The sequence below is a fragment of the Sorex araneus genome, chromosome 3, assembly GCF_027595985.1.
Source record: "Sorex araneus isolate mSorAra2 chromosome 3, mSorAra2.pri, whole genome shotgun sequence".
Taxonomy (NCBI): Eukaryota; Metazoa; Chordata; class Mammalia; order Eulipotyphla; family Soricidae; genus Sorex; species Sorex araneus.
The window spans coordinates 224,445,149-224,469,798 of NC_073304.1; the positions used below are offsets into that span (position 1 = coordinate 224,445,149).

The following is a 24,650-nucleotide window of genomic DNA, read 5'->3' on the forward strand; positions in this document are numbered from 1 at the left end:
ACCCTTAAGAGAGGCCACAAGATAGTTTAAAGAGAAAAAAACAATTCTTTAATGTGTTCCAAGGGCCAATTGAGATAGTACAAGTGGGTAGGGCGCTTGCCCGACTCCCTGCTGACCATCAGGAGTGACCCCTGAGTAGTTATCACCGAGCACGACCAAGTGTGGCCCGAAACAAACAAACAAAAAGCCCTCCCACAGTGATGTTACTATGTACTGTAATTATACAGGGGAAACCCAATATAATGCAGATTATTCAAAGAAGTCTTGGGGAAGTAACTATATGCACCAAAACACAAAAATATATATACGTTTTAGAAGAGTTTCCCCAAGTTCTTAAAACAAAAGGGTTTTGGAGGGCTGCAGGCCATTTGGGATCTAACTGGTGGTGCTCAGGGGGACAACGTGGTGCTAGAGATTCAAACAGGGATTGGTCTGATGCAAAACTGCACCCTCAATACTTTCTCTCTGGTTCCACCACCGAAGGATAAAAGTTTTAAACTAAACAAAATCTGCTCAACAAAAAAGTAGTTAAGGAAGGGAGAGCAAAAAAATTCTCACATGTCTAGCTTAGCAATATAGAAATAACTAACTGTATAATACAATGATAAACATACAATTTGCCAAAAATTCAACAACACAAAAAGCAATCATTGTGCTTCTTCTAGGGCCCAGAACTTACTCATCGTGCTGTTCCTCTTGGAGGTTGTAAAGAACACACATGAATTAATAATTCTTGGTGAAGTAGGGTTTGTAATTTTCATAGAACCATCCACTTGTAATTTAAGAAACATCATTAAAAAACAATTCATTGCAAGGGCCAGATGGATAGAAGAGCAGATAGGATGCTTGCCTTGCACACGGTCAACTGGGATTCAATCCCTGGCTCCCCAAAAGGTCTTCTGAGCCCCACCATGAGTGATCCCTGAGCTGAGTCAGTAATAAGCCTTGAGCACCAGCAGATGTAACCCAAAAATGATAATAATGATAAAAACGACTCACTTCACAGGCAGATAGTAAAGGGGGTAAGATGTGTGCCTTGCTTGCTTGAGCCCACCATGTAAATCCCCAAAGCACAGAGCCTTCAGAAGCAGACCTGGAGCACTGCTAGGTGTGGCACAAAAGCCACTGCACCCCTTAGATACCCGCACCCCACCCTGGACCAAACGAACCCTAACTCACTCAAGTCTGGTAAGTCACTATTAACTGCCTGGACCAAATCAAGACCAAATCCCAACTCTGGGAGGAATACTTCAGGCAGGAAGAGGAAAATGGCTGGAATTCACCAGCTGATCATCGTTAAGAGTTAAGCTTCTGGGACTGGGTAGGGCCTTTGCCTTGCACGCAGCCGACCCAGTTCAATTCCCAGCATCCCATATGGTCCCCCAGCACCGCCAGGAGTAATTCCTGAGTGCAGAGCCAATAGTAGCCCCTGAGCATCGCCGGGTGTGACCCAAAAAGCAAACAAACAAACGAACAAAAGAGTTAAGCTTCTGGGGCCAGAGCAGGTAGGATGCTTGCCTTACTCGTGGATAAGGTGGGTTGATCCTTAGTGTCCCATAAGGTCCCCCACAGAGTTAGGGGTAATTCCTAAGTGCAGAGTCAGGAGTATGCCCTGAGCACTGTCTGTGTGGTCCCCAGACAAAGTGAGTTACAAGAATTTTAAATGCAGTTATGAGATGTGAAAGGAGCTACTGGTCACCAAAAAAGGGCTTCTCGATGCCCAAAGAACACCCTGCCCTTTTTGTGCGAGAGGCTTTGGGCCACGCATCAGGTGGTACTGGGGCTTACTCCTGGTTCTGCACTCAGGGAATCAAAGCCAGGTCGGCCAGGTCCAAGGCAAGCACCTACGCCCTGTATTATTTCTCCACCTCCCACTTTTATCTTAATTAAGCCAATGTCTCACTTATTTTATCTGACCCATTGCTGAAAATCGCTTTTAAAAATGCCCAGTCACTAAGAAGATAGGAGGCTCCTGCGCATCACTGGGGCCGACCCTGATGGTCCCCAAATGCCAATGGAATGGCCCTGGTGGTACAAGGCACCGTAGGTCCCAAGCTGCACAGGACGCCAGGGTCAGTGCACTCCCTGGCCAGCCTGGTTGGCCAATGCCCCCAATGTGGTCCCCGGGACCCCTGAGCACTGCCTGGAAGCCCCTTCCCCCTAAACATGCTAAAAAGGGGCCAACAGATTCAAAGAGTAAACATGCGGCTATCAGATCGAAGAATAATTCTGGTTATTTTGCTCAACAAGGAGCCAGAGGGAAGAAGCAGCATGTAGGGCACTTGTCTTGCATGAGGCTGACCCAGGTTTGATCCCTGGCAACCATATGGTGCCCCAAGCCCACTGGGAGTAATTTCTGAGCACAGAGACAGGGGTAAGCCCTGGGTACCACTATATGTGGCAAAAAAAAAAAAAAAACTGAGTTAACTGTGTGAGGGGTCAACTCATTTAAAAGGTCTAAAACAATCTTTCAACTATCCATGTACTTCACATATACTCCAGTCTAGATTAAGATATCTAGAACTAAATAGTAAGTTAATGGACTAAAAGTCTTTTCAAGTCTATGGATTATCCCTGAGAATAAGATATGGTTAGATATTTTTACTTCACTAGACTGGACCACTTATCCACATTAACATTAACAGACTAAAATATTGTCAATACAATGTATCCAACCAGCTGAGTACATACTTTCCATACAGGAAGTCCAGGTTCAATCCCTGTCACTAAATGGTGCCCTAAGCACACAGCCAGGAGTAGCCTCTAAATACCAGGCACTGAACCCCAAGAACAAAAACCAAGAAAAGCTGATAGAGCCTAAGTTTTTTTTCCTAAATTATGCAATTCGGTTTACAGAGCTTTCAGGCTCTGTTTCATTCACAATGCTGGTTACGTAAAATTACTCATAAGCACAAAATATTTCATGTTAACCAAGACTTTTTTAAAACTGGTTTTTGAAACATCACAAAAATACTGTGAAGCTGTTTTAAGCTACTAATTCATTCAAGGCAAAATAACTACAATAACAAACCTGCTTTGTGTTTGGATATATGTTCCTAAAATATTGGTGTAAACTAATGTGATCTCAAAAAGGAAAAAGGTCTCAAGCACATTAAAAGAAACATGGAACTAAGTCTACAAAGTAGAACGTCAGCAAGATTACCCAGACATTTTCTCTCAAAGACACATAAACCAAAATTTTATATTCAAATAGTTATCCATGTGGATAATATGAACAAAATCAAGAAAAAAAGAAAATATACGCAATGTTAAAAGTATGTCAACAAGCAATCAGTGAAAATCTTTCAGCACCTCTCCAGCACGAGGGGAAAAGAAGTCTGCCAACATGTCCACTCATTTCAGCCTTCCCTAGTAATCTCTCAAAAGCACAATGACAAGAGGACCTGCTAGCCAAGGGATTCTACTCCCACCCTGGCTCTTTGCAAGCCGTGTATCAAATTTCCTTCTCCCATATGTCACACATATGTAAGTAGCTAAGTATCAGAATCTCTCTTTAAGGAGACATATTTGTTCTAGGGGAACCCCCAAGCACAACTCAGGCTTTGCAGTGCGGGAAGGGAGAGAATGCAATGCTGGCGAATCGAATCTCAGGTCTCATGCCCTTCATTCCTTTGAACTACCTTTCACTGCAGAACTGTCACCACTGCATAATCAGTGCATATGTGGTGCTACATGCAAGGACCCGACCCTCTGCACTATTGCTCCAGTCCCTGCACCCAGCTTTGAGGAATTAATTGGCACAAATTTATTGTAAAATTTCACATAATGTTTGCACCCCACTTCTTAGCAAAAAAAAAAAAAAACCTTGCCAAAGATTATGGCAATTATGCAATAAAATGAGTTATCTTCTCAGCACTGCAGACAAACTCTTATAGCCTCATTTTCTGATGACAACAAAGCAGAATTAGGAAAGAATGGAAAGAACACTGTGGAGTAAAGCATTTCTGACTACAGAAGTAATACCATAAAGAGGAATCGTCCTCAAAGCAATAAATTCAGAAAAACCTATAAGAATCTATCACAGATATGTCGATAATATTAAACTTGTCTAAGATAATAAACTTCAAGGGGCTGGAGCAGTATTACAGTGGGTAGGATGCTTGCTTTATATACGGCCAGCCTGGGTTCAACCCCAGGATTATATGATCCCCTGACCACTGCTAGAAGTGCTCACTGAGCACCAGAGGATGTGGCCCCCAAAACAAAAAGAATATTAAAATAAAATCTTATCTTTAAGATGGGGTCTTTCAATGTTATGAATCAAGTTGCAAAGTGAACTGTGCTTGGAGGCATCCTGTGAAGTTCTCTGCACATTTTCTAATTATTAGTCCTTAAAATCTAGAAAATTGTCATGCTCAAATTGAAGACTATATCCTCAGCAAAAGTTCAAATGAAAGTACCCGAAAATTCCAAAGACGTCAGCTTCATCAACTAAACATCTGTCTCCATTTAGTAGAAGAAACAGAATCTGAAGTCACTGAAATCTAAAACTCTTAGTTTCAAAAAAATTTCAAGTATACTCTAAAAGAAGTATAGGTACAAATAGTATAAACAGAGTGTTCTAATTTTTTTTTCTCCTTATTTCAACAGAAAATGAAGAGACACAGAATACAACATTACACTGGAATGCTTTCCATTTCTGTACTAGCAGGTACGGGCATCTAGGCAACCTAAAAATCAGGAAAATGAAAATGAATCCAGACACCTATATGCAAAGAAGCCTGTTCTCCCCGAAAGGGAGAGGCACCCATCTTCTCCCGGCCCCAGTGTCGCTCAAGAACGACATCATTCACGGGTTCTACTCACAGGGGCACATGGCGCTGCTCGGGATCAGCTCTGGAGAGTTCTTCCTCTTCAATATCAGTCTCTCCTCCGGAACTACTGTCAGTGACATCTGAATCGAACGCCTGTTCACTGCACCTCAAGTTGGCGATACCACTAGCTGTAAATCTCTCCAGTTCTTCCGAAACCGAATCACTTTTCAGGAAGTTACTCAGGCCCTCCGAACTCGTGGTCTCACTGGCAGCTTTTCTTAATGCAGCCTCGGCCTTCCGAGTTAGCATCAACTGGCTCCGGGGCCTCAAGGATTCCAAGTTTGGCAGTTTGCTCAAAGTCTTCTCTAAAAATCCACCTAACTGATGCTGTATGTGCCTCTCCACCTGCTTGGCTTGCACGACCTGTAAGCGCTTCTGCAACCTGCGGGCACGGCTCTCAATATCAGCTTGTCGCCGGAGCAAAGCTGTTATCCTTGTGTCAGAATCTAAAGCACTGAAAAGAATGGAAGACAGGGGAGACTTCTTACCCTCTAACCTGACGCCCCCAAAGTTAGAACTAGAGTCTGCGCCAGGTGATAACCTACTGCTTCCTTGAAGTGCAGGTTGCTCCATGGAATTGACAGAAGATTTGTTTGCAGTGCTATTATTGCTAAAGAGAGTTGTATGTTCTACATCAAGGCTTCTATGTGGAAGAGTGCAATTGGTCATACCCCCCTTCAAGTCCCCAGAATCAGATGCCACCACTTCACCCCCTTGAAGAGAAGATGAAGTGAGAGCTCGCTTTCCCCCATTGAGGGAAGTGGAATTGTCATGATCAGAATGTGTTGAGCTTTTAGTCAATTTCTTAGCCAGCCCATTTACAGGCGCTTGGGGCAAAGCTGTCTGACCACTCGTATTCATGGTTCTAAGATTTTCTAAGGAAAACTCCAAAACTGGCTGTCTCCCCAACAGCTCGGCTCGGAGTTCATAGGACTGAGATAAAAGAGGGTGAGATTTAAGGACCGTCTGCTTGCTGAAGACACCTTGCAACTTTAATGACTCCTTTGAGGAAACCGATGTCACATCAGAACAGAGATAAGATGCCACCAGCGGTTGTAGCTTTCCCAGGTCTTCCTTGGTAGGGTTATTTCGGAAGTCTAGGCTGGGATCCTCTGAAGCAATGGCTTTTCTTTTGGTTCCGTTGGCAGCAATAAGGATGTTGGCGTTGCCGTTGTTTTCGGCACTGCCCGGGGATAAAGTGGAGGATGGGGGAGCCAGTTTGAACCGGATATGGTGTGCTTCAGCTGCTGCGTCAGTGAGAGCGGGCGCCATCGCAGCCATTCAGCACAGAGAGACAGGAAGTCCAGCCTCTCCCGGTGCCGAGGCCAGCTCTGCGGCCCCTCACTGCCTCCCCAGAGAACAGACTAGAAGAGAAAAAGGAAAAGAAAGTTAGAAATACAAGCATATTAGTAAACAGCACACACGTTTTACATACAAACACTACTTGATGTTGCAGTCCAAATTCTGCTTTCAAAAAGAAAACACTCAAACCTTCAGGAGACTCAACTGTTCTGCATGTAGGGGGATGGAAGGCTAGGGAGCAAGGACATAAACTCTGCACAAATAATTCCATTCTTCGTTTTGCCACTTGTTACCACAGACTGAAAAAAGACCAAGAAGTTCCATTCTTAGAGAATCAAAATTTTAAATTTCAATCATCTGCAGTTAAAAGAAAACCCGTCACATTTGGGGGCAGGGAGATGGACCAAAAGCTAGAACACAAGCTATAAACACAGGTGGCCCGATCCCATGATTCCATCTGGTCTGGGCACTAAGGTCCCTTCAAGAACAGGGAGCAACGCCCCCCCCCCACCACCTCCAAGTCAAGGAGAGTTGGCCCCAAGCACCACCCCTCCAAAAAAATAACAAAAATTCCTTAAAATGTCTTGAGCTGGGGCTGGAGCGAGAGCACAGCACGTAGGGCACTTGCCTTGCATGTGGCCCACCCAGGTTTGATCCCCAGCATCTCCTATGGTCCCTGGAGCATGCCAGGAGTGATTCCTGAACACAGGGCCAGGAGTAACCCTTGAGACTGCCGGGTGTGACCCAAAACCAAAGAGAAAGCTTTCTTGAGCTTAGCAGATTTAAAGCAAAGGTACCAAGCTAAAACACCAAGATTTATAAACACAAAAGGATTAGCTAGCAAGGAACTCCTATGCTCAGCAGAAAGACTTTAAGTCAAAGGTTGTATAAACATGTGCATTTTTCTGGTCAGAGAACTTCGTCTGGATCAGCCTCTCACTGTTCTCCAAGTACAGTCCCAGAAGCCTAACTGAATCTGAGCAGTAATACCAGCTTGCTTCAGCAATTCTCTCTTCTTTCAGAGTGTAACCTACCTATTCATGAATTGCCCAATGTGTCTTTCCCTTTACCCCAAAAGGTCTTCAAGGAATAGGACATGTAACTACCTCTGTATACTTCACTCTGCTATAATCTGGTTTCTACTTCTGTTCTCGCAAAGGTCAGCAGTAATCTCTTCCGATCCAACAGTCAAGTGTCAGTGTCCAATCCATCTGACTCTCTGAAACATTAGGTGGCGCTTGCTTGACAACCCAAATCTCCCTGAATGCTGCTTTTTCTAAGCCTTCCACAGCACATCTCCTAGCCTCCTGTCTCAATTCTCTTCCATGGCAGCGGCCACTCACATGGGGCCCTCCTGATCCTGAGAGAAACTTGCTGACCTGTACTAATCAACATTCCCACCTCTATATTCCTCAAAGTCCCTGAAACTCGTTTCATTCTTTCCTTCTAATACTTGCCCTTCACCCTTTGCACTTCATTTAACAACCAAACTAAAATTCTCAATTACTTGCCTCTTTTTTCATCCCCACCATTTTTTTTTTCTTTTTGGGTCACACCTGGCGATGCACAGTGATTACTCCTGGCTATGCACTCAGGAACCACCCCTGGCAGTGCACAGGGGACCATATGGGATGCTGGAATTCAAACTCGGGTTGGCTGCGTGCAAGGCAAACGCCCTACCCGCTGTGCTATCACTCCAGCCCCATCATCCCCACCTTTGATCTGGTCAGATAGTCAAAGAAAGTCTATCTAAAGAACTGTTCTTATTGGTTCAAGAACTTCTGGAAATCTCAAAACACTTGGGGGGAGAGGTATACACAAGAACCAAGCTGTTTTCACAGTAAAACCAAAATACTATCTGCCCCTCTTCAGCACTGACACTTGCAATATGCGCACAGAAAGTAAGAGTAAGCTACCTTGCTGGCAATAAGTACAATCCGAGGCACAAGTACCAAAACGGCTATTGTCTTCTCAAATTATTTGGGGCTTATTTATTTTAAATATCAGTTTCATTTAGCCAGGCCCTTCTTGGATAAAGCAGTAACACTGCAATTTCTATTAAATCTTAACTAATATGCAGGCTTTTTAGAAAGCATTCTTCTGTGTGAAGCAGAAAGGACACATGAAACACTTCAGCTGCTTTCATAAACCCAAGGAACGCCAAAGAGACAGCACAGTGGCTGAGGTGCTGGCCTTGCACACAAGCGAGCTGACCCTGGTTTGGTCCCAGAGACTGCCAGGTGTGGCCCAAATACAAAAGAAACTGGGAGTTCAGGGGTGGGAAGGGGCCAAGGAATGCACTTTATGGAGTTGGCAAGCTCAACTAGAAATTTTTTTCATGGACCCTTGTATTAACACAACCACACAAACTATGGTTACTCAGACTTGGATACTTAACAACCATTTTCATACATGTGAATAAAATGAACTTGTCACTTTAAGAAAAAAAACATTGATTACTTGCTGCCAATGATAAAAACCTGAATTTCTAAGCAAAAATAAGTGTTTTTTAAACGTATCCAACAGGAAATTGGAATTTTCCCATTACTTAAAAAGCCATTCCTGGGCCCAAGAGATAGTACAGGGGGCAAGGCACTTGCCTCACACATGGCTGCATCAATTTGATCCCTGGCACAGCAACCGGTCCCCACAGCACTGCCAGGCATACCCCTCCTGCCCCAAAATTATTTCTTACTAAGTAGATCAGGATAGATATAAATGTTAAATTTAATTCCCATATATTGAAATTCACTGATATTTCTAAGTATCCCAGCACATGGATATATGCCCTGGCCAGATTAACAGATTTTAATAAACATGAAGAATTCATTGATTTTAGACTATATGCTACAACTAACCATTATGAAACTATCTGAGTGTAGGTCTATACACTATTTGAGTGTAGGTCAAATATTCTGTGAAAATACTAAATATTAAAATATTTCTATTTTTCAAGTATATGTCTTTTTGTGGAAAAATTTTTTTTTGGGGGCACATGATAATGCCCAGGAGTTACTCTGGGTTCTGCACTCAGGAATCACTCCTGGTGGTGCTCTGGGGGATGCTGGGAATTGAACCCAGGTCTGCCGCATGTAAGGTAAGCGCCCTACCCAATGTCCTACCTCTCCAGCCCCTTAAGTACATGTTTGTATGAGACCAGATTTCCTTTATATACTTCAAAGCAACTTAAAACAATAAAATGGAAGCAAATGCAACTATGAGAAGCCAGCTATTTTCTATTAAGTAACACATGAAAAGATTTGAGGCTGGGGACGTGGCACACGTGAGGCCCTGCATATCATGCCTAGGCACTGGAGTGGGAGAGGAGAAAGGGAAGAGTGAAAAGAGAAGAGGTAGGAGAAAAGGGGAAGGAAAGACGTAAAGCAACTACTTGTAGGGCCAGGAAATATGGGATTTGTCTTGAATGCGGCTGACCCAAGTGAACCAAGTTTGATTCCCAGCATCCCATATGGTCCCTGGAGCTCTGCCAGGAGTAATTCCTGAGTGCAGAGCCAGGAGTAAGCTCTGAACACTGCTGGGTGTGGCCCCAAAACAAAACAAAACAAAAACCTATTTGTTCTGGTAAAAAAGGTGTTTTTTGGTGGTATGTACTGGATTTGTCATTTTACAGTAAGGAAGTACATGATCATGTGAAAAAATTCCTGGAGGAACCCCAGCATCAAGTATGGCCCCAAAATAGAGAAAAGCAAAGAAAAACCTCAAACTTCCAAATGTTTCAACTGCTAATAATCCATTAGAGGTCTTCTTTGGTTCTCAATTTCTAAGAGTTACGAAAGGTTACAATCACAAAAATAAAGCAACATTTGCCTGCTCAAAAGAATATATAAAAAGGGGGGGGGGATAAGGTTTGAATGTCTCAATTTGGTCAAATATTCTTTAATTAACACTTCACCAAATAGTAGCCATTAATTTTCTTTCTGTTTTGAGACCACTTCCAGCAGTGTTCAAGGGCTTTTTAAAAGCCTGGCAGGGCTCGGGGAACCATACTTACTGCCAGAAACCAAACCTGGGCCAATCACATGCAAAGCAAGTGCCCTATCCGATACACTCTCCAGCCTGACACTAAAATTCTTTTACAGTAAAACTCAAATCATTAATCTCAAAATATTCAAGTGATTATCTAAGAAAATAACCACACAAACATCAATACACATTTAAGTCCTATCTGTCAATTGCTCGGTATCCCTGAATCCCAGGGAGAGTGTTTCCAGAGCAGGGAGGGGCAGTGAAATGAAGGGGCCGGGCGAGTGGCATGGAGTACAACTAGTCAGAGGAGCGTTCCTGTCCCCTTAGAGGAGGTAATTGGCCAGGGAGAGAGAGCACTGAGTGATTTTTTTAAGTTTTTCTGAAAAGGGGGAAATAGGCCAAATAAGTTTGGGAACCTCTGCTCTACATAACTGCCAAAAGTTGTTTGTTTTTTTATCCCGGAAATGCACTGTAACATACTATGAAATAATCAGATCTCTGGGAGTTAGAGTTTTTATTTCTGTGTATGGATTTTGGGGCTACATCCACCCACACTCAGGACTTAATCCAGGCTCTGCAATCAGGAGATCATATGCTTAGGGGACCATAAACAGGGCCCCACAGAACCAGGGTCAGCCTCATGCAGGCAAGTGCCTTAACCCTTGGTACCATCTTATGGGCACTCAGGACTTTATCTTTATGGCACTCTGTGTGACACAAACTGCATTTTGTCCACTTTTTGTATTTCTATCTTTTAACAGTAATTTCTAACATAGTGGGGGAAATAGTGCTATGATAGGCCAACTGGCAGTCCAAGGAATGTTTAATTTATATGTAAAATACTTTGAGTCAGTTTTACAATTCACAAAGCATTTTCTTTTGTAAACAAAAACCACACTCAGATCTTTCCCTTTCAATGTCCTTCTCTTTTGAATTAAGATCAATACAAAGCTGACCCCAGAGCTGGTGTGCATGCTTTGCATGCCAGAGGCCAGGATTTGATGGACCACAGGATCTGCCACCCGCCTGTGGCCAGACCCCCACCCCACCCCCCTCGCCCTGGCCCTGAAGGCACCAGGAACTGATGACTAAGTCAGCACCTACAACCCAAGCGCCAAGGCGTTTAGGACAGCCTCGCTCCACAGATGCAGGCAAGAACACTGGGCTGACGCAGCTCACACAAAGCTTTGCAAGAAACATTCAGGCTCACCCAGCATAGAGAAAATACTTCGACAGTGAACTTTCCAAACTTATTTTAGGACTGAAGTTCACAATTTAAAGAACCATCTACAGGCTCAAATTCCATCTCTTCCGATAAAATTACTTGGACCTTCTACAAAAGTACATTTATGAACTTGACATTAATCACATCTGTTTCAAAGGCAAGAAACTGTTTACTTCAAAACTTCAGGATCTGCTGCAAAGAGAAGTTAAATAAGTAGTGAAGGTAAAAGGAGAAAAACACCTCAGGAAGAATTCCTTTTCTTAACTATCTTAAATCTTTGACTTCCCATATTAGCCTACTGTTAAAAAATAAAAAAGATCAAAATCTACATCTCTGGTCACTACGAACCTGCTGAGATTCCATACTACTCTCCCCCTCCCCCCAAAGCAGCCATAGATACAGTGTCGAATGTCTAGGTTCATTTTCTGACTCAACTGTGTTTAAATTATTTAACTAGGAGATGAGCTTGGGCATGCGGCTCAATGGCCGATACAGTATATGCCCTGTATGTGGTAATGCCTTGGGTTTAATCCCTTAAACCAATTCTTTACAAACTCCTCACTTGCAAATAACAAGTCTAATGAGGCCGCTGTGATAATTAAATAAAATACTTAAAACCACTTAACCTACTAACTCAAATACCCATTATTAGCACTATTATAATAAAAACACAAATCTATATGTGAAAGGAATGTCTAAAATTTAAGGCACATAAGCCAAAAAGATAGTGCAACGGATAAGGTGTTTGCCTTGCCAATGACAGACCCAGGTTCAATCCCCTGCACCAGATATGGTTCCCTGAGCACAGCTGGGTGTGCCTCCCTCTTCTCAGGAAAAAAAAAAAAATCCTAACACACAAACTGAAAAACAATCTCTAAAACACTATTGTACTTATTAACATATGGCACACAGGAAAAAGAAAACTGTCACTGTCACTGTCATCCCGTTGCTCATCGATTTGTTTGAGCAGGCACCAGTAACATCTCTCATTGTGAAACTTATTGTTACTGTTTTTGACATATCCAATACGCCACGGGTAGTTTGCCAGGCTCTGCCGTGCGGGTGCGACACTCTCGGTAGCTTGCCGGGCTCTCTAAGAGGGGCGGAGGAATCGAATATGGGTCGGCCGCTTGAAAGGCGAACACCCTACCGCTGTGCTATGGCTCTAGCCCTTAAAAAAAAAAAAGAAAGAAAAGAAAACAACCCTACAAAAATGTTAAAGACATCAAGTCTATTTAGCACTCATTATTAGCTATAATTACCATAAATGACCCCCAAAAGAATAAAACATTTTAAAATTTTCCTCACGCCATTTTAATATTCATGACTTACAATATTCAAAAATTCAGCTGAATTAACATGTGCATACATGTTACGCTGTACACCGCAAAAAACAGAGCAGAGTTATTATTGCCATGGAAAAATGTGTCCTTTACTGTCAATTTTTTTTGGTTATAAATCAAAGGTATTTATTTTAAAAAGTAGGTGGTGGGGAGATGGCACAGCAAGTAAGAGTTTACCTTGCATCACAGCAAACCCATGTTCAACCCCCAGCGCCACACACAGTCCCCCGAGTCCTTCTAGGAGTGACCTCTGAGCATAAGATCAGAGGTTAAGTCCCAAATACCACTGGGAATGGCCCCAAAAAAGCAAATGGTAAGAGTTTTGTTTTCTGGCTTATATACTAGCTCTACTATAATCATGTATTAGTAGTATAAAAAAAGGGAAGCAAAAATAAAATGCAGCTTCTTAAAAAGAAATCTATGGGACTGGAGTGATAGCACATTGGGTAGGGCGTTTGCCTTGCATGCAGCCGACCCGGGTTCGATCCCCGGCACCCCATAGGGTCCCGAGCACCAGGAGTGATTCCTGAGTGCAGAGCCAGGAGTAACCCCTGTGCATTGCCGTTGTGACCCAAAAAGCAAAAAAAATAGAAAAAGAAATCTAAGGGGCCAGAGAGATTGTACACAGCCAGCCCAGGAATCACATGGTTCCCTGAGCATCACCAGGTGGTGGAAGCTGGTCCCAAACTCTTATCACTGCATCCTCGGGCCCTCACACTGAACTAAAGGCCCGGCTGGCCAAGAATCAATAAGAGGGCCTCACCAATTGGAAGGCCAAGGAGAAAAAAGGAAAGAAAAGAAACCTAAGTCAAAATGTCACAGTAATTTCAAATTTAACAAAACGAGCAAAAGGTTGACTTAAACAATAACTTCCTTCCCACTTAAACCCCCAAACCTTCACTCTCAACAATTTACAGGAGTATTTTTTTTGGGGGGGGGGGCTGGGCCACATCTGTTGGTGATGGGGCTTACTCCTGGCTCCGCACTCAGGAATCAGTCCTGTGGGGGTCGGATCCATCACACAGCGTGCAAAGCAAGCACCTTACCCACTGAACTCTGTACACTCTCTGATCACTCTGGCCCCCACAATTTAGTTTTAAAAAATCCACACTGTAGTACCAGAGATAAATCACTTAAAAAAAAATCCTCAGGTGGGGAGGTGGGATCTGAGCCACAGTGGACAGTACTTGGGTGGACCATGCAATCAACGCTGGAGACTGAACCCGGGTAGAGAGCCCAGTTGGGGCAAGCACCTGACCCCTGTATTTAGGTAAGCCAACTTTCTCTAAAGAACACAGCATTCAAAGCTATGATTAACTTATTAATCTAAAAACAAACTGGGCAGTAGGTTTTGTGCTGGGACTATAATTTCCAATTTACTGGTGGGAATGTATAATAAATACTATTATATTCATACTGTATATTCAGAATAAAAAAACCTTATCCCCATTTTTATTTCATTTAACTTTAAAAGACAATGAAGCTAACGTACTTGAGGTCATTGACGTAACTTAAGATTCTGGGCTTTTCTTGTTTGTTTTGGCAATACTCAGAGCTTACTCCTGGCTCTGCACTCAGGGATCATGCCTGACAGGCTTGGGGGACCATACGGGGCACCGAGGATCAAACCCACTTAGGCCGTGTGCAAGGCAAACACCCTACTTCCTGCACTTCACACCCTACTTCATTCTGGTCCCCATAACTTAAGATTCTGCAGTGAACTCTGAGATGAAAGAAATGCGCTATGGAATCAAGGTCTGTGAAAAGGTCAGACTAAGGGGCACTCTCGGATGCCTCTCCTAACTCCTCAAAAGCACTGTGAGGCTGGGAGCATTGGGGGAAAACTTCCCCAAAGGATATTCCCCAAACACTTGATCATACTGAATACTCTCTCCAACCTTCACCTTGATCCCGAGAACCTTGCGGAACACAGTACTGTGGGAAACAAGCTGGGCCGGAACTACAGGGCGCTTGCCTGCATGCAGCCGACCTGGGCTGGATCCCTGGCACCCCATATGGTCCCCTGAAACCCCTCCAGAAGTAAGCCCTGAGCACTGCTGTGGGTGGCCACAAAATAAAACAAATAAATGTGACATCTAGGATCCCTTCTACTTTTTTTTTTTTTTGAGGTGGGTTCCAGGGCAATGCTCAGGATCAAGTTCTCAGTGTGAGGATGCCTGCAGTGCTAGGCACCTCTCCAAGGCCACTTAGTGCTAAGGAGCCATGCAGGGTCAGGATGGGACAGAGGGATAGTGCAGCTGGTAAGCTTGCATGCGTCCAACCTGGGTTTTATCCTCAGACCCACAGGCCTGATCCATGAGCACAGAGCCCAGGAGTAAATCCTGAGCACTGGCAGGTTTGGCCAACAAAAAAACAAAACAAAACCTCAACCAAAACAGAAACAAATTAGGCATCCCTAGCCCCTGTGTTAGCTCCCTGGTCCCACTATTAATCACAATATGGGTTGAGAAATCAACTTCCACCTACCACACACACAAGCAGCATATGTGGGAAACAACATTTACCCCTACTCCAGTTTCTCATCCTCAGTACTAATGACATCTCTGGCTAGAGAACTGTGAGAGCTCGAGGATGGATATGCTCAGGTATGGGCGCGCGCGCGCACACACACACACACACACACACACACACACAGACACACATCTTGTTTACAGTACGGTGTTTACAGAAAGGTGCCTGTCTTCCTATAACATGTCAAACAATCCTTTGTTTGTTTGTTTGTTTTTTGCTTTTTGGGTCACACCTGGCGATGCACAGGGGTTACTCCTGGCTCTGCACTCAGGAATTACCCCTGGCCATGCTCAGGGGACCATATGGGATGCTGGGATTTGAACCCAGGTCGGCCGCGTGCAAGGCAAACGCCCTACCCGCTGTGCTATCTCTCCAGCCCCTCAAACAATCCTTAAGACAAAATCAGCTTCTCAATTGAGACTCACTGTCTCTCTTTACATTTCTAGAAAGCAAAACATCCAGTTGTTTCAGATACCACAAAAATCACAACTCTGTACCTACAAATGAAAGCTTCATTATTCCTTTCTAAGTTACCAAGACAAGACTTCAGGTACACTAAAGGTAGAGAATAACCTGGAAAATGTTGATAAACTGCAGAAATTGAAGGCAAAGGACTCTCCCCATGGCTGGTCAATAAATGTGCTTTCACTGCAAACAGAAGCAACAAACAAATGGGAAGGACAAGTCAACCTAAAAGCAACTTCCACTGACCTCTCTCCTCTGCTATTATCACTCTGCATAAAGGAAACAAACAGGAAGAGGAAGGTGGGTTGCAGAAGAGTCCATTAAGTTGTTCAAAATGTACTACAAACTTAAAAATTAGCTAAAATTTTGTATGTGAAAGACAAGAGAATGGCAATGTTGTGAAAGGAAATGGCACAGGTAAATGGCAAGGCTGTAGAAAAACACAGGACATCTTGGGGATTGAAAGACAACTTTTTAACAAAAGACACAATGTCTGAAATAGGAAGCACAGTTTAATAAAGAAAGCAGTACAAGGGCTAGATAGTCAAGTGGGCAGAGCGTTTGTCTTACACCGTTGCCTAACAAAATTCCATCCGGCAACCACAGTGCTCACCAGGAGTGATCCCCGTGCATGCTGGGTGTGGCCCCCAAACCAACCAAACCAAGAAAAGAACACAGAACAAGGTGGAGCAGCAGCCTTAAGTCAGATCATTAATGGAAAACCTTCAACAGTCAGACTTCACTCAGCCTTACAGGGAGCTCATTAAAGGCTTTTAAAATGGGGACTGCCACATGAGAACCGGACTTGAGAGAACAGTTGGGTAGGACAGATGATGAAAAAAAAAACACAGTAAAAAGGCAAAGACTAACCAACGAAGGAACTGCTGCAACAAATCAGACAGGATGTAACAAGAAGCTCAACCAGTCTGGTCACCGCAGCAGAACCGTCAGAGTTTCCTCTAAAGCCTACATCCAGAAATGAGAACTAAAGACCAAAACAGAAGGACCAATACACAGAAAACACACAAAGGCTCCCCCTGTCCTCCGCAGCTTCCCCACCTTTATAATGAAATCCTCTCCATTCAGTTCTTTGCAACTTTCAGACTTGTGCGGCGCATCATCTTGTCCAAACACAACTACCTCCCCACCCCCAGCCCCCACCAACTCCTACCAAGATCATCAGTTTCGGGGAGAGATATCTCAGCTCTCCAATACACTTCCTACCTCCTCATCACACCGTACTTCCCTATTCTAGATGACTTCATGTCTTTTTCATGAGTAGAAAATTCTACAAGACAAAACCTAACACAATACTACAAATACATAGTTAGAAAATTAAGATTCCCAACTTGATCATCTTTGTTTATGGGTCAGCTTCTGTTTAGAAGGCTCCTAAATTCTCTGCAAACAGGACATCTCCATGAACACTCTTCCAGACGATTCTGATTCCCTGCATTGTGTTCCCATTTCAACTGTGCAACGCACTGATGATGTACAAAGGCACAGTCACTCAATTCAAATCATCTGAATGGTTTCTGTCAACTAATTCTGTTTCCAGGCGAGACAAAGTTCCTTAGCGTCCTTCTTTTGCTTGCTCACTAAATTTATCAAGAACATTACTTATAGGGGGGTGGTAAAAAAAAAAGAACATTACTTATAATAAACAACGTTGGCACTCACTGATTGCTCTAGAGTAGTAGACTGAGTGAGATGAATCTTCAAGAATGAATAAGCAGACAAAGATGAGGCGACTAATCAAGAAGCTAACTCAAGTCATGCACGGCTAACTCAAGCCATGCACGGTTTAGGAGATGATCCACTTAACAGTTCAGAGGAATCACGTGGTACCTCACAGCTTCTCAGGAAAAAGGAAGAAAGCAGCAATGGACTGACATGTGGTCAAGTACTGAAAGCTACAGTAAGCAGCACACTGGAACCAGTGTCTTTTTGCACATATGTAGACTTGCTGTGGAATACAAAGGGAGTGGGAGGCAAACTTTTTTTAATACCACATAGAAGTAGGGGTCAAAAATATAGTATAGAGGGGCTGAGCGATAGCACAGTGGGTAGGGCGTTTACCTTGCAGGCAGCCGACCCGGGTTCAATTCCCAGCATCCCATATGGTCCCCTGAGCACCGTCAGGAGTAATTCCTGAGTACAGAGCCAGGAGTAATCCCTGTGCATCGCTGGGTGTGACCCAAAAAGCAAAAAACAGTATACAGGGTTAAGGGTTATATTAAATATGTAGGGTTAAGGCATTTGCCTTGTGTGCAGCTAATCCCCAGCACTCTGTATGATTTCTGAAGGCCCGCCAAAGGTCAGTCCTAAGCACAGAGCCAGGAGTAAGCCCTGTGTACCGCTGGGGTGCGGCCCCAACCCCCCCCCAAAGAAATAATGCTGGTACCAGCAGATAAGGCAACTGCTTTACAAGGGGCCACCTGGGTTCAATCTCCAGCAGAGCATTTGTTCCCCTGAACCCACCAAGAGAGATTCCTGAGTGCAGATCCAAGAATGTTGGCACCACAGGAACAGCGGAGAAGGCCTTTGCTTTACATGTGGCCAGCTTGGGTCCGATCTCCAGCACATCTGTTGCCCTGAGCCCATCAAGAGTGATCCCTCAGTGCAGAGCAGGAGTAAACCCTGAGCACTGCAGGGAGTGGCCCAAAAACAAAAAGATCTTTAACTCGAAGTCCACCTTGTAACTACTATACCAGGTAACGTAAGGCTAAATTTAAATGAGAAGGGCCTCAATTGCCAGACACTATAGATTTCTAATTTTATAGTCTTTAGAGAAAGCCAGTGAGGAACACAAACTACCTACTGAGTATGTCCAATAAATGTTTTATGAAAATGCCAACAGTAGACCCAGTGATGTGGCTTGGTGGTAAAACAGCAGCCTTGCAGGCGTGAGGCTTCGAGTCCAGAGGACGCACAGCCCCACATCCCTGAGCCTTCTCCAGGGCACCACAGCCCAGTGCGCAGCCCCTGGACAGCAACAACGACCACAACAAAGGGGAAAGTGAAATACCACGGGACTGGAGAGTTCAGAGGGCAAGGCTCCCAGCACAACACGGTGCTCTGAGCACTGTCAGGAGTCATCCCTGAGCACAGAGCCAGAAGTAAACCCTATGCAGAGTCAGGTATGATTCCGCAAAAACAAAATAAAACTAGGGGCCAGAGAAACAGACAGGGGTTAAGGTCAGCTACTCTGCAGGCAGCTGACCTAGATTCAATCCCCAAGCACTGAGGCAGGAGAAAGCCTTCAGAATGCCAGGTGTGGCCCCAAAACAAAATCCAAATAAATTTAATGTCAATAATATTCAAGGCACAGCACTACCTGCCTACAGAGATGACAAGAAACACTACGGGCAGACATCACTATGATACATGGATATCTCTTGAGGGTCACTGTTGAGACTCAATAGGCTGAGAAATGGGTGGGGGTCACAGAGAAGGCTTCACAGGGTAAACAACATCTAAATTCAACCAGAAGAATGAGTAGGATCTAACGCTGCCCGTATAACTACTTCAGGTATCTCCTACTCAAAACGCCTTTCATACCAACACCAAATTCAAACTCCAAGCTAATTACAGCCCCTCGACACTCCCCGTGAGAGTGAACCTTGATTCTAACCGCTGACACTGATGTACTATCACAGATCTCTATACGAACGCCAGACATGAATAATAAACTCACGGGAGCTCATGGACCAATGTTGAAGACACGAAAAATTACTGCAGATTCATGAATGCTAAAGATGACAGAAATTAAGTACAAATGTAAACAGATGATAAAGCACTGTTTTGCCTAAAGGAATCAAGGAAGGTCTCTGGGAAAAGATGACATTCTGACTGAACTCAGAGGCTGCTCAACAGGCAGGATGATGAGGCACATTCAGTGCACCCTGATGCCACCGCCTTAGTTCAGAACCCCATTACTTACTGCGGCATCCCAAGCAGCAATAATCCCCAAAAGCTGATCTTCCTGTCTCAGTAAGTGTTCAATCTATCTAGATTCCACTACCAAAATGATTATTAGGAAGGACAAAGGAAAGGAAGGAATGCATGGGTCAGGGAGGTGACAGAGAGTGGGAGTGCAAGCTCTGATGCGAGAGCCTGGGGTTCCATCCCCACACGACAGAGTCCCCCAAGCACCGCATGCAGTCCCAAATCAAAACAAAGAAATCTGACCATGTTCTGTGTCCCCGGTTAAAATCCTCCAGTGACCCTAGGGCAAAGTTACACCAAAACTCTCCACACAGCAGATGAACCCCTTTGCTACATTCAGTCTCATCTCCAATGCAGCCTTACACCCAGTCGCAAGCCCTTCCATGCCCTCGCACCTTTACTCTTGCTCCTCTTTGCAGAGCTCAAGATCAGGTACTTTTCCAACCATCCCCTAGGCACTGAGGGTCTTTTCTGCGCTACAACATGGAACAAGCAGCACCTGGTACACCATAAGCGCCCCATTTGGTTGGTCCCCTTCTTCCTCTCTCCTAGACGGTACTCCTTCAGAGGGTATTTACCGCAGCACGTCTGACCTCCACCTCCCTCACCAGAGACCTGCTGCATGTACACTGAATGTGAATACTCACGTTGAGGGCCCCAGATAGATCACAGCACGAGGCTGCTATGATCTAAACGAACAACAATTGAATCTAGGACAGACTTCACCTATCTCAAAATCTAGTCATTTATATTGCCAAAACCTATCCTCAGACTAAAAAAGGTCACGTGAGGCTGGAGAAGAGTACAATAGGTACGATGCTTGCTGTGCACATGGCTGGCCTGGGTTCAATCCCTGGCACCACATAGGGTCTCCCAGGAGCTGCCAGGAGAGACCCCTGAGTGCAGAGCCAGGAGAAAGTCCTTAGAACTACCAGGTATGGCCAATTTTTTAAAAAAAATTTTAAAAAAGAGAGAAAAGGGAAAAACAAAATCAAAATCAGGTCACATTCAGTCTTTTGAAAGCAATACCTAATAAAACTGCAGATGCAATTACCAACCTCGCCCCAGTGATTGCTCTTCTGGCACCTATTCAACAAAAATATATATCGTTTTAGACCAACAATTCATTGAATACCACCCCCAAAACTAAAAAAACTGTACACGCTAGTGTGAAAGACCTGTAAGATACAGATAGATAAACAGGAAGGGGAAAAAAAAGACTTAACAGGTATGAGTCTGCTTGTGTTAAAACTATATATATATGTATATATATATGGGGGGGGGGATAAAATCAAGATATGCTAAAAAAGACCAGAGAAACAGCACTCTACAGGCTGGAGCGCGCGCTAATATGTGCACTGCCCAGGTCCCATCCCTGGAACTGCACAGCCCCACACACACCATCACTGGTGTGGCCTTGGTGGCTCCTGGAAGTCTGAGCAACGTCTCATGGCCACATCCAAATACGGGACCAATCTGACTGGCCAAGTACTGCAGGGAAGGTCTCCAGACATCCTGAACTTTGCTGGAGAAGTCCTTGGATGCACATAAGCAACTATAAAGATATATAAACATACACATGGATCTGGATTGAATCCCTGAAGCAAACAAAAGAGAAAGCTGTTTTGCAGAATGACTGCATATCAAATCATTTATTGGCATTTATCCTATTACTTTCATGTCACTGGATTCAAATTTCCTACCAGTCTAGCTCACAAAAGACAAAGGGAAAAAAACGTACTTTCATCTGGTCTCTTTCTAAGAAACCCTATAGGCTATCCCTGGGGTGGGGTGAGGGGGTTCTTGGCCCAACTCCAAGGATCTCATGAATGTCAACCACGTCTCTTTGGAATATTAAATTGATTAATTTTTCCAATGCCAAAGAAATATTAAAAGTTAATATTAACATCCTGTTTTCATTCCCTAGGGAAGCCAAAGGGAAACTAGGAGGTAAGCAGTAAATCAGTAACCATAAAAAAAATAGCAGTTCAGTTTTTCTGATAGATGCTTAAAGTATTCAAAAATAATTCCCCATGGCAACACACGAATAATTTTATGAAACATTCCCGACAGTTCAACTTAATCAGACTAATATTTCTACAAAGAGCTGCTATTACCAAAGTCTCCATACCACCAAATACCAGAAACTAAATTAGCTTTTCATATTCATCCTTCACACCCACGGGTGGAAGTGCCATTCACAAAGGCCACGCAGGAAGAGACAAGAGGAAGGTCTGGATACCAGGATTTAGTAATTTAGGTTTTGTGTCTTTACAAACAAAACAAAACAAAATATTGGGTTTTTGTTTTCTTGGCCACACCCAATGGCACTCACAACTGGCTCTGTACCCAGATCTTCCTTTAGTGTCGGACATGGAGCTCAAGAAGCTGTATGCAAAGCAAGGCAAGCACCCTACGCACTTGAGGTTCTTTTTGGACCCCAAACTGTTATTTTTTTAATTTCCCTTCTCTTTCTTCTCTTCTTTAATCCAACAGAATTAAGCAGGTTTGACCTTAGATGCTGCACCCTTCAAATACTTTTAATTAGAGACTCTCCATTAAGTTTAATGCCATGCAAGCAACTTTTTCCAAACAAGGTCAGAATCTGCTGTACTTAAAATTCAGAGGGGGGCCAGAATGATAGTACAGTGGTTAGGGCATTTGCCTTGTAGGCAGAGAATGCGGGTTTGATCCCCAGCATCCCATATGGCTCCATGAATCACCAGGAGTAGTGCAGTGCCAGGAGTGACCCATGAGCATTTCGATGTGTGACCCAAAAAGCAAACAAAACAGAACAAAAAAATGAGAGTGGGGGCCAGGGTGATAAGTAAGACACTTACAGTGAGTAAGACACTTGCCTTGCACACACATAACCCAAGTTCAATGCCTGGCACTTCTGGAGCCCTACCAGAAGTGATCCTTGAGCAGGGAGCCAAAATTAAGCCCTAAGCACCACTGGGTTTGGCCCAAATATAGCCACCTGCCCCGTCCCCCCCGCAAAAAAAAAACTTAAAAGTGAGGGAGATCTTTGTGATTCCTGGTTCAAGTAACAAGAACCAAAGTTTTTGATAACATTTAGATAAAACTGCACTGAGTTTACCTTCACCTTCTATTTCCTGACTCAAAGTTTGGGGAAAAATTAACTCTTAAAAAAAAATGTCTAGGGTCTGGAGCAATAATACAATGGATAGTGTGCTTGCCTTGCACGCGGCTAACCCAGGTTCTATCCCCAATACCCCATGTGGTCTCCCAAGGACTGTCAGGAGTGATCCCTAAGTCTGGAGCCAAGAGTAAACCATGAGCACCAAATCCTTAGCAGATAAGACAATTCAAATATAGTGAAATTCTAGAAACCTCTCCTTTTTTTTGCTTTTTGAGTCACACCTGGCGATGCTCAGGATTACTCCTGGCTCGGCACTCAGGAATTACTCCTGGTGGTGCTTAGGGAACCATATGGGATGCTGGAATTTGAACCCGGGTCGGCAGCGTGCAAGGCAAACACCCTACCCGCTGTGCTATCGCTCCAGCTCCTTGAAACCTCTTTTAAATCTTAGAAAAGCAAAGCTAACAAAAGGTAAAATTTCTTAAGCAGCTGTTATCTGCCAGACACCACTAACAGAGGGAATGGGTAGGGAGTGGGGGTCTAAAGTAAAAGGTCTCCGCTGAACCAAAGACAGAACAGGTGTAAGGAGTTTGCTGCACATGAGGACCCCAGTTCTAATCCCTAATATCACACATTAAGGTCCCCTGAGCACCTACAGGGGTCACTCCTGAGCACAGAACCAAGATGGCCCCTGAACACCACTTGGTATGGCCCCAAAATTGAAACAGTCTCCACCTTGATAGTTTCTAAATAGTCTTTGCAAATGAAAACTTTAAAACTTTATGTGGCTGGTGAGAGCACGACAGGTAGGGCACTTGCCTTGCACTCAGTCAACCAGGATTTGATCCTTGGTATCCCATACGGTCCCCTAAGCCCCAGGAGTGACCCCCCCGAGTGCAGAGCCAGGAGTAAGCTCTGACGTCTGCCTTGCACATGCCTGACCCCGGCATCCCATACAGGCCCCCAACCACTGCCAGGAGTAATTCCTAAGTATAGAGCCAGGAGTAACTGCTGAGCATTGCTGGGTGTGGCAATTACTCCTGGTGGTGCCTGGAGGACCCTATGGGATGCTGGGAAAGGACCCCCAAGTCGGCCGCGTGCAAGGCAAGCAAGGCAAATAGACTTCCCTGCTGTCCTATCACTCCGGCCCCAGAAAAAAGTATTTTAATCCTTTTGGGTAAACCACATCTACAAAGAATTTTCTGCGTTGGGAAAGAGGGGCACACCAATCCAACAGCTCTCAGTGGTACCCAGGCGGGACCTGGACCATACGGTGGATGGGGATCAAACCTGAGTCTCCTGCATGCAATTTTCTACACAATTCACTCTACATACTAAAGGACATGGTAAGGCATAACGTAAGAACACATAACGAATGACTCTCCATAACCACAGAGACTGCTCTTCTATGACCTACAATTCTACCATATATCTGCAAATGACACTCATCCACTATCTTTTATTTTGGGCTTTTTAAATTTTGTTTTTGGGTCAGACCCAGCGATGCTCAGGTTACTCCTGGCTCTGCACTCAGGAATCATTCCTGGCGGTGTTCAAGGGACCATATGGGATTCTGGAGATTGAACCCGGATTGGCTCTGTTCGAGATAGGTGCCCTACATGCTATACTGTCACTCTGATTCCATCTCTCTGTTTTCTTTTAAAGCAACATGAAGACTCGAAAAACTAGTCTTAATACAGTTTTCCAGAAAATAGGTTTAAGTCCTGTTTCAGAGGAAAAGCATGGTCCAAATCCTATTTGTGTCAGCAGGCAGGTGTTGGGGGCCTTATTCCTTAGACCCGCATCTCCATATTATAGAGCAAATGAGTTCTAATGTAAAATGAGTTTCCTCAGACCTACAACTCCTGAACAATGAAAGCAGAATCTTAAAACGGAGAATGAGGGTCAAG

General features: G+C 44.1%; 1 protein-coding gene across 5 annotated transcripts in view; it reads right to left on the reverse strand.

Moving 5' to 3' along the window:
- KANSL1 (KAT8 regulatory NSL complex subunit 1) overlaps window positions 1-24,650 on the reverse strand; it is a 167,642-nt gene that overhangs the window by 107,350 nt on the left and 35,642 nt on the right. For all 5 annotated transcript variants that reach the window (XM_055129831.1, XM_055129833.1, XM_055129830.1 and 2 more), the window contains one exon: window positions 4,828-6,199. In XM_055129831.1, the coding sequence (XP_054985806.1) occupies window positions 4,828-6,116 (1,289 nt within the window). In that variant the 5' untranslated portion in view covers window positions 6,117-6,199. The remainder of the gene's footprint in view (window positions 1-4,827; window positions 6,200-24,650) is intronic.